The sequence below is a fragment of the Canis lupus genome, chromosome 2 (assembly GCF_048164855.1).
Source record: "Canis lupus baileyi chromosome 2, mCanLup2.hap1, whole genome shotgun sequence".
NCBI lineage: Eukaryota > Metazoa > Chordata > Mammalia > Carnivora > Canidae > Canis > Canis lupus.
Window position 1 is genome coordinate 81500602 of NC_132839.1, and position 18174 is coordinate 81518775.

The following is an 18174-nucleotide window of genomic DNA, read 5'->3' on the forward strand; positions in this document are numbered from 1 at the left end:
AGAATGTCAATTGAATTCAATTCATGTTTAAATACCCACATGGGGCTAGTGGCTATCATATTGAACAGATCATGTCTAATAAGCACAACTCTTGGTTGCAACAGAGGGAACGGCAGTGGAGGCAGAGATGGGCCAAGTCACAGCTGTGCCCAGGAAGAGATGAAGAGATTCATGGCAGTTAGGAGGTGAAGAGAGTACTGACACTGGATGGTATAATGAATAACCATTCAGCTCCCTGAGAGGTAGTGCTTCGACGGCTGAGTTAGATCCAGAACTTTTTTCTCATAATTACTGCAAAAACCTTCAAATGTCTCAGTTCTTTGAAACATAAGGGCAAAATTATTTAATCATTAAATACTCGGTATTTTTATTTTTGTTTTTGTTTTCCAGGAAGGGAGACAAAGAGCAACCTTTGAGGATTCATCCCCTTCTTACTACCATTTTTAATATTATTACTCCCTACCTTTCACTCACCACTCCCAAACACCCACTAAACCACTCCTTTTCTATTTCCCCATCCTGAAATTCTTTCAATTCTTCCAATCTTTATACTCTCTCAGACCTTCTGGCCTGTAGACACAATTATCTTTGCCTGAAAACTTCACCTTCATTCCTAAACTTGGATGCTCCTTTGAACAGCTATTCTAAGATAGATGCCCACAAGTTATCCTAAACAACTTCAATTTTCTTATTGTCAAATATACCAAGTACCACGTTCTGTATGATTCTTATTACCACAATGTATTTTTCCTCTGACTGCCTCCGACCCATATTATATAACTCTATAAGAGAAGAGATCATTCATATCTTGATCACCACTATACCCCAAATATCTGGCATTGTGTTTGATATGCCTCATTTAATTCTAGTAAGTTAATAAATTACATCTGCATTTCCTGGAGGAAATGCATAATGTTTAACAGTATAGGGGAAAAAAGATACATGAGTAATTTTTTGCAAGAATATGATACATTTTCAGAAATCCTGTTCTGAATTAAATTATCCTTATGTATTTGAAAATAAGGAAAAACAACTTTGAGAGTCATAATGGCAATGATTTTTTATTTTTTTTTTTAACAATTTATTTATTTATTTTAGAGGGTGAGGGGTAGAGGGAGAGGAAGAGAGAAACTTAAGCAGACTCTACACAGAGCACGAAATCCGATGTGGGGCTCCCATTTCATGACCCTGAAATCATGACCGGAGCCAAAACCAAGAGTCAGATGCTTAACCAACTGCACCACCCAGGTGCTCCTGCAATGATCATTTTAATAGAGGACTTTTCCAGAAGTTTGTTTACCTGCACAACTAGAAAAGACTGAGAAGTGGTATCACATCTTTGAGAAGCTATGATTGAAATCCACTTGGGACACCCGGGTGGCTCAGCGGTTGAACATCTATCTTCGGCCCAGAACATGGTCCTGGAGTCCCGGGATCGAGTTCCACATTGGGCTCCCTGCAAGGAGCTTGCTTCTCTCTCTTCCAGTCTCTGTCTCTCTTTCTCTCTCTCTGTGTCTCTCTCTCCCTCTTTGTGTGTGTCTCTCATGAATAAATAAAATAAAATCTTTAAAAAAAATTAAATACACTTTCTGATTTGAATCTTAGCCTGGATATTATACTGTGCCTGAGATGGTTGTAACCAACTTACTGGTTAAAATTGAATCAAATATAGCCAAAAAATAAATAAATAAATTTAAAGCTAATGAGGAACATCTAGACATTCCAAGACTGAAGCTGACCATGACATGAGTGAAATAAATGTGTCCCATCTGATTCCTCTGTGCTGGTTTCTTTAAATCTGTGTGGATGGAGTGATACCTCTGGGTGGGTTTTTTTGTTTTGTTTTGTTTTTTTGTTTTTTTGTTTTGTTTTGTTTTGTTTTGTTTTGTTTTGCCATGGTGCTGCAGAGATCAAGGTCTTTTATTCATGAGTCTGATGGAAACAAGCAATGCAAATGCCATTTCCAAATTACTAGAAGTAATTTGGCTCCAACTCGCTATCATTTTTTACATATTTGTAACACAGGTTGAAACTAAACCTCAGTATATCCTTGTTTACGGATCTTCCTGCCCTTCCTAAAGAGTTAAAATATAAATTGGTACCTTCATCTCCCGTGAAACACCAAAGCGATGTATGATTCTTTGTCAGTATTGGATCTGATTACAATAGAGTGAAGATTATTTTTCCACCTGTGACACCGTCGTTATAATCGTCTGACTTACATTTATAGTCAAGTGGGAGTGTTTCTCTGATGACTTAGAGCCTTTAAACCTGAGGATAACAAAATGCTGGCTGTGAAGTACATATAAATCCTCAGCAGAGAGAAAAATCAAATCATCCGTTTTACTATTTGTTTTCATCTAATAAAAGATGAAGAAAAACAGAAAAAAGTGAGTCTAGAGCATGCCAGGCAATTTAAGGAAAGATGTCAACAGGCAGTGTACTAAACATCTCTCTATGCATCCCAGTAATTGACATAGCAGGAGCATAACTTAAGTACTACAAAAAAAAAGAAAAAAAAGGACTCGCTGAAGGATGAGTTTCTTTGACTAAGAGCTATATCAGGACTCCTGTTCACCCTCTTTACCAATAACTTCTATAGCCTTGAAACAAATTTTCCAATATAGCAGCACTCTCAACTGCTCTTTTTATTTCTCAAATCATGTATGGACTGATGGATAGTACCTGTCCATTTTGACGGAGAACTTTCTTTTCTCCACTTGTGTTCCCAGATTATTTTAGTCAGTAAGAATGTCCATTGTTTCTTACAGTAGACATAGACTTTTATAGTTAAGCTTTTTCAATAGCTTCATTTCCAGAGTTTTAACAAAATCAGCTACCCCTGACAACTTTATAGTCAAAATTTGCCAACATTCCCAGTTGGAAGCTTCAGAGACAGTCATATTGGAGAATCCATACTGAAATAATCTGATTTACATACTGAAGAACCCATCCATGTTTTCTATGCTGATTAGACACTAAATTATAGGTTCACCATTGTTGTCTTTTTTTTTTTTTTGCATGGTTATGTATTATTTTCTTCAAAATATATATTTCACATCTAATTTACAGGTTTAGCAGAGTTTATATTTAGTCTTCACATGGAGATTATTCCTTTGCATTAGTTTGGTAAGAACAACTCTGAAGATATGTAGCATATCGTATATTTTACTGGAATAGGAAATAGCTAATGTCAAATGTTACACTGAAATGATAATCTAACTTTTGTTTTTAAATACAGTTTTCTTTGGGGGCAGATAAAAAGTGTCCAATCTTTAAATCATTTAAAATTAAATTGTTTCTTTTATTACTCTTAAATTTGTTCACTGCCCATAATTTTAGAATACTTCAAAATGTTCACTTTTTTAGTATATGTGCTGCCGAAGCGAGCACTCAAAATGTTCACTTTTTTATATTGTTAATGTAAGACCTGGTCAAGTATACAATTTGGAAAACGTAAAAGAGAACAAAAAGCCACTCCACTTCAAGAATTCCATTTGTCACAGTATTTCTGTTTATTTTAATATAAAACTTTATACTATTTTTTGCTGAACATAATATAGTGAGCTTTTATCTGTGGCATTTAAGTGGAGATATGCTTAAAGCTTTTGATCCAATGGAAAAAAGGCAAATCTCCTACTGAGAACTTCCAGAGTAAGACACACTTTTTAATTTTTTATGAAGTGGACGATGATTATTCCTGAAATGAGAAGATTATGAGCTCTTTTCAGGTTGCCTGAGGACTTTATGCACATCCACCTGCATCTCTTACAAAGTCTACTTTTTGTGATTCTAGGGATGAGATTTTTATATTGCTGGTCATTGGACAGAAATGACCCTGAAAATTAGGGTAACCACATAATCTAAAGTGAGGGTGATTATTAGTGACTTTACTGGACAAAGACATGAACAAGTGCTGCCCTGGTCAAACGAGGACATAAGTAAGGAACAAGAAGAGAAATTTTTGTGATGGGTTCTCAAAAATTAATATCAATTGAAGAAGTTTTTTGTATATATTAGGGTCAGCAAACTATAATTCACTGGTCATATCCAGCCCATCATTTGCTTTTGTATATCTCCTCAGTTAAGGATAATATTTATGCATTTAAATGATTAAACTAAAAAACTGGAAATGTGTTTTCTTTCTCATCATATAAATACATACATGATATCTGATTTTACTTCTTAAACTGCAAAACCTAAAATATTTCTTTTCTCTTAGAAGTAGTCCTTTTTCTCTTAGAAATATTCCCTTTTCTCTTTAGAGAAAAAGTTTGCCAACCTTTGTATAGGTTTATACTTCTAGTCTAACCATTCATGTTGTTTAATACTTTGCTTCCTATCCAAATCTCTGATTTGGCATTTTTCACAACAGAGTAAGATATCAACCACTGTAAAGAAAAAGAAAAAAGATCCCTTTGAACTCCAGAGAATATAATTGTCCCCACAACACATGGATAAATACTGACTTACAAAGTAAACATATTATTAAATTCAGCTTCAGCTAAGAATTATCACTGAAAACTATTTATGCTAAAGATAATTTAGACTCATTTGGTAAAACTCAAATCTTTAAAAATTATCATAGAATACCTGGATCTCTAAAACTCTACCGTCTGTCAGTGAATCACAAACTCCAGTTTAAGAAATACTAATCTATCATATTCCAGCGGTACTGTATGGTCTGGAAAAACATTCAAATAATTGTTTCTCTCTTAAAGGGAGGTGTTAAAACTAAGAAGACCTCGCCGTCTTCTTATTTTATTTTCTTATTTTTTTCTAGGTTTTTCCCCCCTCTTCCTTTCCATAAAGGTATTATGAAATGGTTTAAATACACAGTTAAATTTTTATAACAATCCATAAAACTGCAATAAAAATGTTCTTTATAATATTCTATAAAACACACTTAGAAAAAAACCCTGATATTATCCAATCAAGTTACTACTAATTTTACTAAGTCTGGGATATTGTAATGTACTTTCAATGAAATTACCAAAATAAAACATCTTGTTTTTATCTCTATCTTTAGATTGCTTATTCAGGTTCTTCTTTAGTGAACTCTTTTTTTTTTTTTTTAATTAGGTGCATTGATTAACATTTTTATTTTTCAAAGCCCGTATTAATCTCTAAGATTATATCTGACATTTATTTGTTGACCTCATGTATCTTTCTTGTGACTTTTCTGGTAATGGATCATTTGAATCATAACTTTTAATGGAAAAAATAAAACTGAACGTCACAAGTAAACTATAATTTTTGTTTACCATCATCTGAGAGTTTGGGGGCAAATTTTACATTTATTAACAATTAAGCATCTTCTACATATTCCCACAGGGGTTTCAATAAATAGGCAAAATTATATCAGTGTGGGTCACACATATTAAATTCAACCAATGAATAAAATTTCCATTTAACAACCGCACAACAGGAAAAAATAAAGTTAGTGTTAAAAAAGAACATAAATGTTTAGTATTCCACATTTTATATTCATATCCTTTCCTCACTCCCTGCAGCTTGGAAAATTTACATTATCTTTGTTAATCACCTTCCTCCATGCAGTTTATAAACAAGTATTAGAGTAGGGATAAAGATAAGAGAAAATAAACAAATGTAAGTTCAGTCCCTATTCACTCTGCCTTCTAAGAGCTCAAGTAGTGATATTGTAAATTTCCATTAAAATAAAGCTGATTGGGTTTCAAATCCTCTAGTCTTTGGTTGGCTACCTAACATCCTACCACCTCCAGAGAATATTAGGTTTACTTCAAAAGGGGAAAAACACAGAGCAAATAACTTAAAGTACAGCAAAGAGCTTTGAGATGGGGACACACAAAAAAGTTTAAATGTAAAAACAGAAAAAGGACAAGACAAAAACTCAGTAAATGAATTTCTTTGTGAAATCAGCTTGCTGAAATCAATGTAAATTTGGAAATTCTATGATTATCTAATCAATATTGATAGTGTTGACTGTCAATTGTGGTCATTCAAATTCTCACACCTAAACTATTTGTCCAGCCAATGTCCAATCAGAACCTCATGGCCTGATAGATTAGACCAGGGGTTTTCAGCAGGAAGAAGTTAGGTTGTTCTGTTGGCAAGATTTACATTTGCTGTCAGAAATCCCATACAAATTACAATTCCTGCCAGGGTATGTTGTGCAATGTCAAGTGAAGATAATTACCTGCCAATCTGCATAATTAGTGCCCCCCATCCCCCAAATTCCCACTTACGGATGCCTATTTTATTCAGGTAAATGAGGAGAATTCTTTCCCTTGTCACTCTGCTAAATCATGCAAAATGTTTTGATTGGTACATTAGCTAGCAGGGGAAAAGTGTGAATATTGGCAGAACTTTGTGTTCAGTTTTTATTCAATCTGAGAACAATTCAATAAAAGTAAAATACTTCATACATGGCTCATCTAATAGTTTTTTTCACCTTCTATTGCAAGTATTACGGGAATTTTGTGATGAAACTTATAAAACATTTGTAAACCATAATGTGTGCTATAAATGTAAGGTACTGTTGTGCTAAGTCAAGCTTCTAAGTAATTCGATGAAATTCTTCCAACGAATCAGAATTGGTAGAATAATGAGACCTAAGTCTTGGAAGCAATGCGTGCAACTTTTGTTGGCCTGCTTCCTGTCTACCTTCTTTCTAAATGTATCACTGTGTTTTTACATGTTTGAGGTTTTTAAAAGAATATATTTTTAACCTAAGAATGCAATTTTAGAGTAGAGATAAATATATATTTGTCAAATCTAAATAGAAAATTTAAAACAAGAATACATAGTGATTTCATCTTATGTACTGTTCCACTGACTTAAGTACTGATGTTTGGTTCTCACCATTAGAAATGCAGAAAGCCAAATGAATGCACATATCATTTGTTCACCTCATTACAACTTGCAGCAGACTTTCTCACCATAATTCACTCTTAATTCCTTCTTCAGAGAAGGAAGGCTGCCAGCCACAATCAATTTACAAAGATATCTTTAAGAAAGAATATGCCATTCTATATAAAGTATGTTGGATTTTCATCCAAGGGAGAGGAAAAAACAGAGAAACTTCCATGCAAGGATCTTCAGAATGCCTATTTTCCCACATAGGTAGGTGTTAGCAGTGCTGTTGGGAGATGAGACAAAAATTCCACGGAATCTATTAGTACATGTAGAAAGTATTTTCTTTCTAAGTCTCTGAGTTGTATAAAAGAAGATAATTGACCTGTTTGAATAGATAAGATTAAATAAATAAAGAAGATGGCCATTACAATTATGGATATAATCTGATAACAAAGAGTAAGCATATATATATATATATGTTGGTTGATGGAAAAAATATAAAAAGTGGAGAAAGTTTAACTAATGAAAAAAATGAGTATGGTAAAAACTCTATTTTTTGCTTCAAATTTTTTCTCTACATCTCACATGATATAAGGCTTTTTTATGTCTCTAATGTTTCTGTATTCAGCACTATTTTAGATTAAAAACAAACACTTTCTTAACAGAGATACATTTTGACTTAAATTAGTTTTGCCTGAAATGTAAAATTTCTCTAGATAACACATGAATAAATCAATCTTTATATTAACGATGAGAAGTTCTTCTACTGCCCACTTAACATGTAAAAGCCAGCTAGGTAACTATCTTAGGAATTATTTTGATGAAACTGAAGTATCCAAGTTCTATTTTGTTAAAAAGCAAAGTAAGATGACAGCTATGCACGGTGTCCTCTAAATCAACAATTGCTGCAGCATTATCTTCTCTACTCCATCTTAATTTAGCAGAAATCAAAGGATTTTAAATCAAACTGGTACATGCATCCATTCACTTCTCGTCCAATCAAAACTGAATTACCTGTCAACAGAGAAGTACGCTTACAAGTGTGAAACCATTTGACCATGTTATATTTTAATTTGCAGAGACAAAAATGACAAGCAATTTATTTACATAAAACTGTACAAAAGCAAATTAAATTATGTAAAGTATTTCATAAATAGTTGGACGAGTGTTTAATACATTTCGCCATGTTTAGCATAGTTGCGTGCATAGTGACTCATAATAAACGATGATAAATTGTTCTCTGCTTCACTATCAACATCCAAGTAGCAGAACAATAGTCAATGATTAACATTACAAACAGATCAGATCGTACCACATTGAATGCAAGTGCTTAAAATGTAGGAAAAGTTGTCTGAAAGTAAACCCTAGGTAGCTAAAAGAATGAGGCCTTCCTCCAGATGTTGTATCTACCTCTGCCTCAGTCACAACTGACCAGCTTTAGAATATTCTTGATCATCTCCACTGTCCCCCCCCTCCCAAGGACACATTGCATATTTATCATGGATACAGTAAAACTAAAACTACTTGGGTCTTCAGCTTTCTCAGGCCTGTGTTTAGGATGGCTTGATTCTTGGCGGTTTCTTCTGGTCTGTGTGCTATTTTATTTTCCTATAAGAGAGCTTCCTAGGGTAGCCTTTCAGCCAGACATCTTCAGTACCATCTTAGTTTCTCTTCCCATAAAAATAATGCCTCCCTTGTTTTCTGAAACTCAGGCAGCAGGCCAGTCAGAAACCATACAGAAGTGATATCTGGAGGTTCCGAATGAGCATTAGATTTTAGACTGAAGCTACAGACGTACACATAAATTTTAATACACATAAATTTATATAGTTACTCATTAATTTATAAATGTGCCCTAATGTATAATGCATGCAAAGTTCACTTGAGAGTCTTGTGTACAGAAAACAAGTATGGTTTATATACTGTACAACCAAAATGAAACAGCAGCTAAAGGAAAAATAACAACGAAGAAGAAAGAAAGAATAGAAATTCGAAATCAATATTTGACCTTGCAAAATGGACTGATTTCACCCCTGATAATCTCTCTCTGTGCTACTATTACAATAAATGCTTTAGCCTTCTCGTCAGAATTCAGCAGCCCATGTTAATGCCTTAGTTTTGTTTTATGAATGAACGATATTTAAGACTGGTCCATTATCTGAGTTTGTCAGAAGGCAAATTTTTAATATATTATTTATTATCTTCAGAAAATAAACATGGATAAATATACAGGATCAAAAAAGTTGGGAATAGCCCATTTTCCCTCATTGTCCAAACCCAACAACCGTTTTTTTTTACCATAACAACAGGTATAAAAGGCACAGTTGCTTGTTTTGCATTCACTCATTTATTTTTTTTTTTGTTTCTTTTTATTGATTTTTTTCAAAAGCACTCTATATATGGAGTGGCACCAGATTTAGCCTATTCAAAATAAAAGTCATACAAACACAAAATATATTTCTGTGTCATGCCAGCTCATTATATAATAAACATGTTATGAGAGCTAATTCTACTAGAATTACTGAGAATACTTACAGTACACTGAATTTTATTCTTTCACACCCATTTTAGTTCTAAAGAGAGGCTCACGAGTTAAATGACAATGACATGGCTGTCTTGAATGTGGTGCAAACGTCATTGGGGAATGTGGATCCAATTAATCCGAAGGTCCAGTATGACCCGTATTAGCTTTCTAGACAACGGAAGGGTTTTAAGATAGAGTGAAATGAGCTATCTAATGGTTTCAAGTGTCTCATGAAAGAAAGAAAAAAAATGCATTAAAAAAAGTTTTTTGAACACCTGTGTTATGCAATTGAGTATTTGCTTTGTAACGTGCAAGAAAAAATATGTATACATTTCATAAGTATCTTTAGAAGCATTTTGTCTTAATAAGTACTTACAGATTATACAAGGCAGAACTGCTTTAATGCAGTTTCCTAACAAAGTACTAGAATTGCATCTTTCCATCGTGTAAATAATAATCAAACATAACCATGTTCAATTATTGATATTTTAGTCCAATGTTTTCGTTTCAATTACATATCTTCTTTCATCCTAACTATTCTACGTAAACTAACATCAAAATGAAAACTCCATTTAAGAAAGAGCAGAAGGAAATGACCCCGAAAGAGTAGCCCACCAAACAGAGAAGTGGTTTTCAAAGATAAACATTTTGTTGACCTACAGTGAGTTTACAACCTCTTGTCCAGGCTGCTTCACCTTATAGTCTAAGAAATTCTGTAAAGAATAAAACTATCCAAAGCTACATTATTTCTACAGTTTGCTAGAGAGCCATCAGGCTATGTCTTAACCAGGTTGCAAACATTCAGTGTTGGGAACATTTGCTCTTTTCCCCTGTTATCCCCTATTCTGTCCCTGGATTGTCACTTTTGTCTGAATGTCCCAGCTCAGTTTCCAATTATGTAAAATCATCCTGTATAGAACAAATGACCCAAGATCTGCATATTCTGGTTTTTTTTTTACACTGAAAAAACTGCATATTTTCCCACTTTGAGATGTACATACAAGGAGACATATCACTACCCAGAACTCATTTCTTTCATGTTCCATCTGGATTCGTTTTTAAGACATATTAAATAATGTTCAAAATCACATAGGTGACTGATCAATTAGGATGTCACCTTGTTTCAATGTTGTGAGTCTTGAAGTAGTGCTATATTGCACAGCATTCAGAATTAATGCACTTGTGTTATACAGAAGGGTGCGTTAGACACATAAATACAATTGGTAATTTGAAATGTAAATCATAAGACCAGCAAGCATAACCTGAATTCTAAGATGATAATAGTGATCGTAACTTAAAAGACGGTATGCCAACATACACTTCTTTCCCTACGTTCCCACAAATATGATTTTTACGAGTAGAATCTTCCCTGATAATATTTTTTTGAAACTAAACTTGAACCTCAACTAATTGCCTACTATAATACCAAAAATACATCACTTTAGTTTTTCATTTTCTGAGCTTTCAAAGAAAATCCATTTTAAAAGAGAATGCAGGTTTTCGGGTATAGATACAATGTAAAATAAGCTAGTGTTTGTGTATTTCTGTGTGTGCGTGGGTTCAGTTGCTTCTGTTACTTAATGGATTTCCACGTCAAGACCAAATTTGCTTCATGATTTCCCTGATCTGCGGTGTGATCTTTGGCCTTTTAATGACACAATTGTTCCAGTTAGTTGGTAACAGCGGTGCTGTTCTGAAAATATATATATATAATTTTTACAAGTTATAATTTGTGTAATTGATACATGTGGTCAAGATTTTGTGTATACTAAGAATATTGGATGAATGTATGGGATTGAAGTTGATACCCCTGTCTTGAAAAGAACAATGTATGCCAATTTGGGACAGCAATCTCCAACTGGGTATTGTCCAGCTGGCAGTCTTTGCTAGAATATTAAAGCTGTGAGAGTCTCAATATTCTTCTTATAGAGTCCCCCTTAATAAGAACTGTACCTTTACAGGGACTCTATCATTTTGGGGGGAGATTGCCTTTCATGGTGATTAATCATATTCTGATGGTATATCTGAAATACATTTACCTGATCTGGCTTTTTTTGGAGGGGGGTTTGTGGGTTTTTTTAACCAGCCGGATGGCATTCGAAAGAAATCAAAGTGACTAAATCATGCTTCAGCTTAGGGATAATGAGAGTGTGTTGTGTTCTGCTAATCAGGCTTGTTACCATGAAAGAAACTTGCAACCATCTTTTTTTTTTTTTTTTTTTTTTTCTCCTTGGAAGGGGATGGGGAAGAGGGATAGCGGGTGTCGGGAATAATCAGTGAGGGGGTTCAACATGCAAGTAACAAGGATGGTTTCTACATTGTACATTACAATCAGGCTAACAGTATCACTAAAGGCCTGATCTGGAGGCAGAAGTGGCAGGCAAAGCTTTGTCTCTTTGGTAGCCCCCTCTTTTGATTAAACGGTTTTTCTTTGTAAGGTTTTTTGCCCCTTATTCTCCTCATACATGAAAAGAACTTTGCTGTTCTTCTTTATAGCCTACAGGTAAACTTCTCTTCTAGTGAGAGTATTGACAGGAGATGGCTTGTATTCCCCCGTTTTTGTAAGGGGAATATCCTCAGGGTTGGCTTCCTCATTTTTGCTGAAACTAGCTGCACTGAAGGTCTCATAGGACGAGGTCAACTTTTTGTTCAGGAGGTTTCTGTTGCGGTCACCCATGATGGCAGCCTCGCCATTGGCCAGCTTTTCCTGGCTTCCTCGTTCATCAACAGGCATGAAAGTGGAGAGTTTGGGCTGGCTCTTCTTCCTCTCTGGAGAAGTGCGGACTGGCATCCAGCAGGAGTCTGAGTGGCCATATTCATCACACTCACGGGTACACTTCCCAGTCAGGGCTACATCTGGAAGAGGTCTTGAATCTGAAATTCAAGGAGAAGGAGATGTTAAAGTTGGACATTCTGCAACAGGCTGTCCTGATTTTTCTGAAATTGGAAGGAGGGGATATATATATATATATATATATATATATATATATATATATATAAAATATAATATAATATAAAATTTATCATATTATTTTCCTTTTATCAACACCCCAAAGTTCATCATGCCCATAGAACTTTTTCTTATTTCATATTCTATAAAGATAAGGTTTTGCAAAAACATCAAATATTGTGGAAAGAGAGGAATGAACAAATGAATACACTTAAGCATGTAGAAGACAGGTACATATGCATTTGTTACAGGACAGGGACGTGTGTCTATTCTCAAGTAGAAATAAAGCGCATATGTATATTTGTCTGGGTATAAATTTTTCCACATGCATAAGAAAAGTTATTAAATCCAAATAGATAATTTTCTGTATTTATAAATTATCCCAGAAATCGTGTACTTTTGCCAATTGGATTCCTTCCTGCTTATACATTATTCATGGAATGCAAATATGCAAAACCTTATATTTAAAATACATTCTAAAACATCAGGGTGACTCAGAAGTAGAATCTAAATTGACAGCACGTCATGTGGTAAAAAAGTAAAAAAAGCAAAGTACAAATAGGTTATGGGCGTGAACATACTAGCAATATCATCACGTACCCCACCCTAGCCCACACCCACCTCCCACCCACATGTCAAATGACCTAATATGTGCTGTAGAATAATCCCTTAAATGTTCGCATAGAAATATACTTGCCAACATGTTCGCTGAATAGGAATATTATGTGAAATGCAATGTATTGGGTAAATGCAGTCAAGCTCCTAAAGTTTTGATGAAATAGCATGTAGTCCTAATTAATGTTGGTGCCTAGTGGAATGGGAAATATCTTCTGTTACTATGAAGCTAAGTCATATTTAGAGAGTGCTTAGGAATCAGGATAACAGATGAAAATTAAGAATTACCTGTATATGTAAGTAAAATCGTTAATATGCATCTGTCTTTGGAGAAGAGGTATGTATTTTCTTGCTACTACAATTTTTTTTTTAACAGACTTTGTTTTTATTTGAAAAAGAGAGAGAGAGAATAACCTCTGGGGTTTTATTTAATATGTTTTGTAGTCTATTTTATTGCCAAACAGAAGAACATAATATAACTGTGCTCCAATTTACATCGTATGGCATATATATAAATATATATATATATATATATATTTTTTTTTATAAGGCTTTGGATGTAAAAGACTGACAAATTTTAACTTCTGTAAATAAAGTCACAATGACGTAATCAGTGAGATTTGTCTATACATAATCCTGGGTAGATTTGGATTAAAACACAAGAAGGGGTTATTTAAATTATCCCTCAAATATTTATACACTCTGCTTTTGTCTTAACACACTTTCCTCTGTACTTTAACATAACATTCCTATTTTGGTTATCATTTGTATAGGCTATTTCAGGAGTTTTTCTCTACCAAATCTCCTAAATTAAGGCAGTCCAACGCATACCATTTTTTCCTGCCGTGATGGATAACTGAAATATTGATATTTGTCAGCCCATTGATTTTTGAACCACCATGGCCTGAGATTTGTATGCAGTGAGCGGAGAGTACAGTGAGGAAATGCCAGTGTACTTCATAGGAAATCTAGAATGACTTCTTTTGCCCAAAGGTAAAATGCAAAGATAATTATTTATTGTAGTGCACGTGTTGTGCTGCTATCTGACTTCTAAGTGGGAAGACCTTATCTATTTTATCATCAAAAGAAAAAAGGCACTTTTTATTCATTTTTTATGCCAAATTCCCTTTGTGTTTTCCAACACATATTTTAGATGCATTTAAAAAATCAAACTATTGGCAGATTTTATGAATGATTTTTGTAATCTGGTTAGTCTAAATGAGCAGAATGTGAGTTCTTTTGGGAATATTTTCTATCTAGGGATACTCACTTATTTGAAACTGACCTAAATGCCTTGAACAGGAAAAACCCTTATAGAAATGCAAAGTGCAAGATCAGACCTATTTACTCCAAATATTCCTTTTTTTTCCCCCATTGCTTTAACAAGTTCAAACTTTTTTTGTTTTTTTTTTCTCATGTGATAGTGCTTATCAAAGACACAAAGAAATAATCAGGACTAAAGGTATCAAAATAGGAAAGATCCCTTTGAATGCGGTTGTCATTCCCTGCAGAAATGATCCAGAATGTTCTCCAATCATCTGAGTTTACTCAAGGCTCACACAATGTGTCAGTTCACGTACACAGTGACTTACAAATTCCCTGATTTTCAGGGATTAATTTGTGTTTCCAGTTTCAAATGTGTAGCATTTTGTCTTTCCTTTGTTTGAGATGCATCTAGAGACAGCTCAGAGAACTGTGTGATATGCAAACAACTCTTCTTACCTGTTGTTTTACTTGTGTACCTGAACTCTGTGTAGCTCATGAGAGATTATATTTCTTTAGATTGATTCAATTTCTCATCAGCTAGAAGTGAGAGACTCTTCAATTTCTTCCCTCAGCCCTTACTTCATAGTCTAGATTATCTCCTGCTAAAATCGGTTTCCTCTTACTGCTTTTAACAAAAGACAACTTGTCTTCTCTGCCATCAGCCACATGTTGGCTGCCACGTCTCTATCCAAGAAGCATGACTTTTAATAAGGATCTCCCATCATTTCCAAAGTCAAACACTTGATTGGGGACCACAGTGGAAGTTGACAAGCCTAATTGGCTTAGACATGTTGCAGTGTTTGTCATCAGATTTAGAAAATAATCAAGAAAGGCTATAAGAGATTCATCACGAGCAATCAAAACTTCCAATCTTGATGACTCAAATGAATCCTCAAAAGAAATGCCAATGATTAACAAATGCAATTTGTATTATGATGCAATTTATTAAGGGAAGGCATGAGTGGAATAGTATTTTTCTGTGTTCTAAATTTTCTTATTTTAATTATGCAAGTCTATTTTTTAACACAAAAGTTATAAAGGGTCTTAAAGAATCATCAAAGACACTACTTTCTCCCTTTCATAAAAAAACAAACAAACAAACAAAAACAACAACAAAAAACCCTCTTTATATGTCTTATTTGGTGGAATTATAGAGCAATTCCAGACCCTGGGATCAACTAGTAACCCTTCGTAGTCTTTCAGTCTTTCACTGAAGATATGGTCTTGATATCAAAGAACATTATTTCATGCTTTAGTTTAGTACTATTTCTTTAAATTTGGACCTGAGTGAAGAAGATTTACTCAATGCTTCTTGTCAGTTGGCATTGAGTAAATCAATAAAAAGTGAAATACTCTATATCAAAATATGGTGGTGTTCTCTATCAGCATTTTCCACAATAAAATCAGTTCCTTTGAGCCCTCCTGCATACCTCCCTGCTTAATAACATCACAGCTTGAGAAGACTGGATGTAGAAATGGTATTCATTAGACCCTATGGCTCCTTTAGCATTACTTGGAGAGTTCTAGTTTTGCTATTTACTAGACCCATTACATCTGTTTGGAGAGTAAAGTCCTTTCTTATACATAGAGTTAGTTTCCTTTTGAAAAAACAGTCTTAAGCCATCATAATGGCAAACTATTTTAGAACAATTTATATAACAAGAAAGTACTTTCCCACACTCATTGCTTTTACTTATCATCTCAGCCAAAGAGAAAGGAGGATGGCAGCCATGGGGGGTCCAGCCTGCGGGAGAGCTGAGGCCAAAGAGTAAGTGTTTTGACTTTCACTTTAGTGTTTCTCATAACACTACAATGCTCCTTCTTAAAATGTAACAGCTGAGTGGTTAGAGGTCAATTGCTGCTACCCAAGGCCATAAGAAAGAGTAGAATTACCAAAGGAAGAAAAAAAAAAGTGTCTGAGCAGCACAGTGGATAGATGCTGCCAAAATCACAAATTTTTACCACTTAATGCCAGCAATGGTGTAACCTCCTTACATTTTCTAACGCGTAGGAAATGATAACAGATTCAAGAATTCCAGCTCTTTCTCTGAAAAGTGTTATTTGTCCTAACTGGGCTCGGTGGATGAGTTGGTTGCAGAAGATGCTGGTGCAGTAACTTCAACAAGAGGTGACAGACAGACAATATGTGAAATCATCAGAAGTAACAAGGAAAGCTTAGGTTTATGCAGGCATTTCGTGTCTCCAGAAGCTGTCCTATACATTTCAGAAACCGTTACAGACATCTTTATTACAGAAGAGAACTGAATGGTTGAGACTTTTGAAAAGACAGCTCTGCACCAGGAAGGATTCTCACATGCTGAGTTACCCATTCTGCCGGAATCCTGGACACCCACTCTACTCCAGGCCCGTGCCTGGGGGCTGAAGATGCAAGGTTATTTTCATCCCTTAAGAGAAGGCTTGAAAATGTTGCATTTAGTTTTAAAATATTTCCAATGAGTTTTTTTTAAAGCTCAGATATGTCATGCTATATGCATAGTTTGCATATTTGTTTAACATAAGAATTACTTTATTCTCTGGCCATGTGATAAATGAGTAATTGGTCAATGTGTAGATGGTCACACAATTTGTTCTTTACATGCAAACAATGGGATTTTTTTTTTTGAAGATTTCATTTATTTATTCATGAGAGACACAGAAAGACAGAGAAGCAGAGACATAGGGAGAAGCAGGCTCCGTGCAAGGAGCCTGATGTGAGACTCAATCCCAGACCCTGGGATCACACCCTGAGCCAAAGGCAAACACTCAACTGCTGAGCCACCCAGGCATCCCAAGCAATAGGATATTTTTAACATTACTTGAGAAAATTCTACAGTGAAAAATTGTGTTATTCTCTCCTTTTGGAGAGAAAAAAAAAAAAAAAACAACACATACAGGTACCTTGTGCTTTTCCTTCTTTTTAAAGTATTTAGTCTTCTCTTTGCATGTCTTGACTTTCTGTAATATGAAGATTTATTTTCCTAAAGGCAAGCCTAAACTATGGTGTAATTTGGTGGACAATGAAAAAGGGTTTACAAAAGGATTAACAAGAAAAAAGAAAGACAATTGGCAATGGTTTTCCAACAAATATCTTAACTTTACCTTTACTTTCTTAATCCAAATGAAAATATCTTTTTTACTCAAGTGATTAAAGTGCTTTATTTTAAAATAGCTGTCAGAAAATGTTTTACTTTTGCTTTATCTAATATAACTAAGAGCAAATAATTAAATAAACCCTTTACTGGAAAATTGTTACTGAAGCAAATAAAGACTGGTGTAAGGGGATGAAATCCAAAAGGTGTTTTAGACTTTTTTTTTTTTTTTTATGTAAATAACCTAAAGATCCCTGCCTTTTTGCCTGTTTGGGGAAGTTGGAAAAACTAGAAAGGCAAGCACATAACAGATAATAGAGAAAGTAGGAATCACTGATGCAAACAAGCAGTTTGCAATCCTTTAAGTATTTGATTACTCTTTGGAAGATGGGAAGATTTATAGTTATGTAAGTGTCACCTAGGGCTCCAGGAAAGGGCTCAATATTTCTAAAATCACTTGACTCAACTAAATTAGAAAAGGACATAAGAATGGCGCATGCACCCAGCCCTAACTTGAGTCTTACCAATGCCACTCCTAAGCAAGTCCTGATGAGACAGTGACTTTGTGAAAAGAGGAGATTTGAGGTCTCAACGTTGTTGAGTGTGATTCTGGGTACATCCTATACAAGCTCTATGACTTTGGATATAATTTCTCTGAGCCTCAAGATCCTCCTATGTGAGATAACAATCCCTACTCCCTTATACGTCATACGGAGGTAAGGATTACATTGTAAGGGATAAAAGAATTAATATATAAATAATACTTATTATGATATGCTATAGATGTTTGGTAAACAGTAGGCCATAGCCCCTGAAGATATTTAAGGAGGTAGATATACATATTTATTTTACCCCTGAAGTCTTCTATAAGTGAAATGTGTATTATTTAGGGA

The 18174-nt window shown here is 34.5% G+C and overlaps 1 protein-coding gene across 13 annotated transcripts in view; it reads right to left on the reverse strand.

Annotated features, from left to right (window-relative positions):
- Positions 1 to 7883: 7883 nt before the first annotated feature.
- The window catches only part of PCDH7 (protocadherin 7), a 417583-nt gene continuing 407292 nt past the window's right edge, over positions 7884 to 18174 (reverse strand). For all 13 annotated transcript variants that reach the window (XM_072808228.1, XM_072808164.1, XM_072808160.1 and 10 more), the window contains one exon: positions 7884 to 12235. In XM_072808228.1, coding sequence (XP_072664329.1) covers positions 12212 to 12235 — 24 coding nt within the window. In that variant the 3' untranslated portion in view covers positions 7884 to 12211. The remainder of the gene's footprint in view (positions 12236 to 18174) is intronic.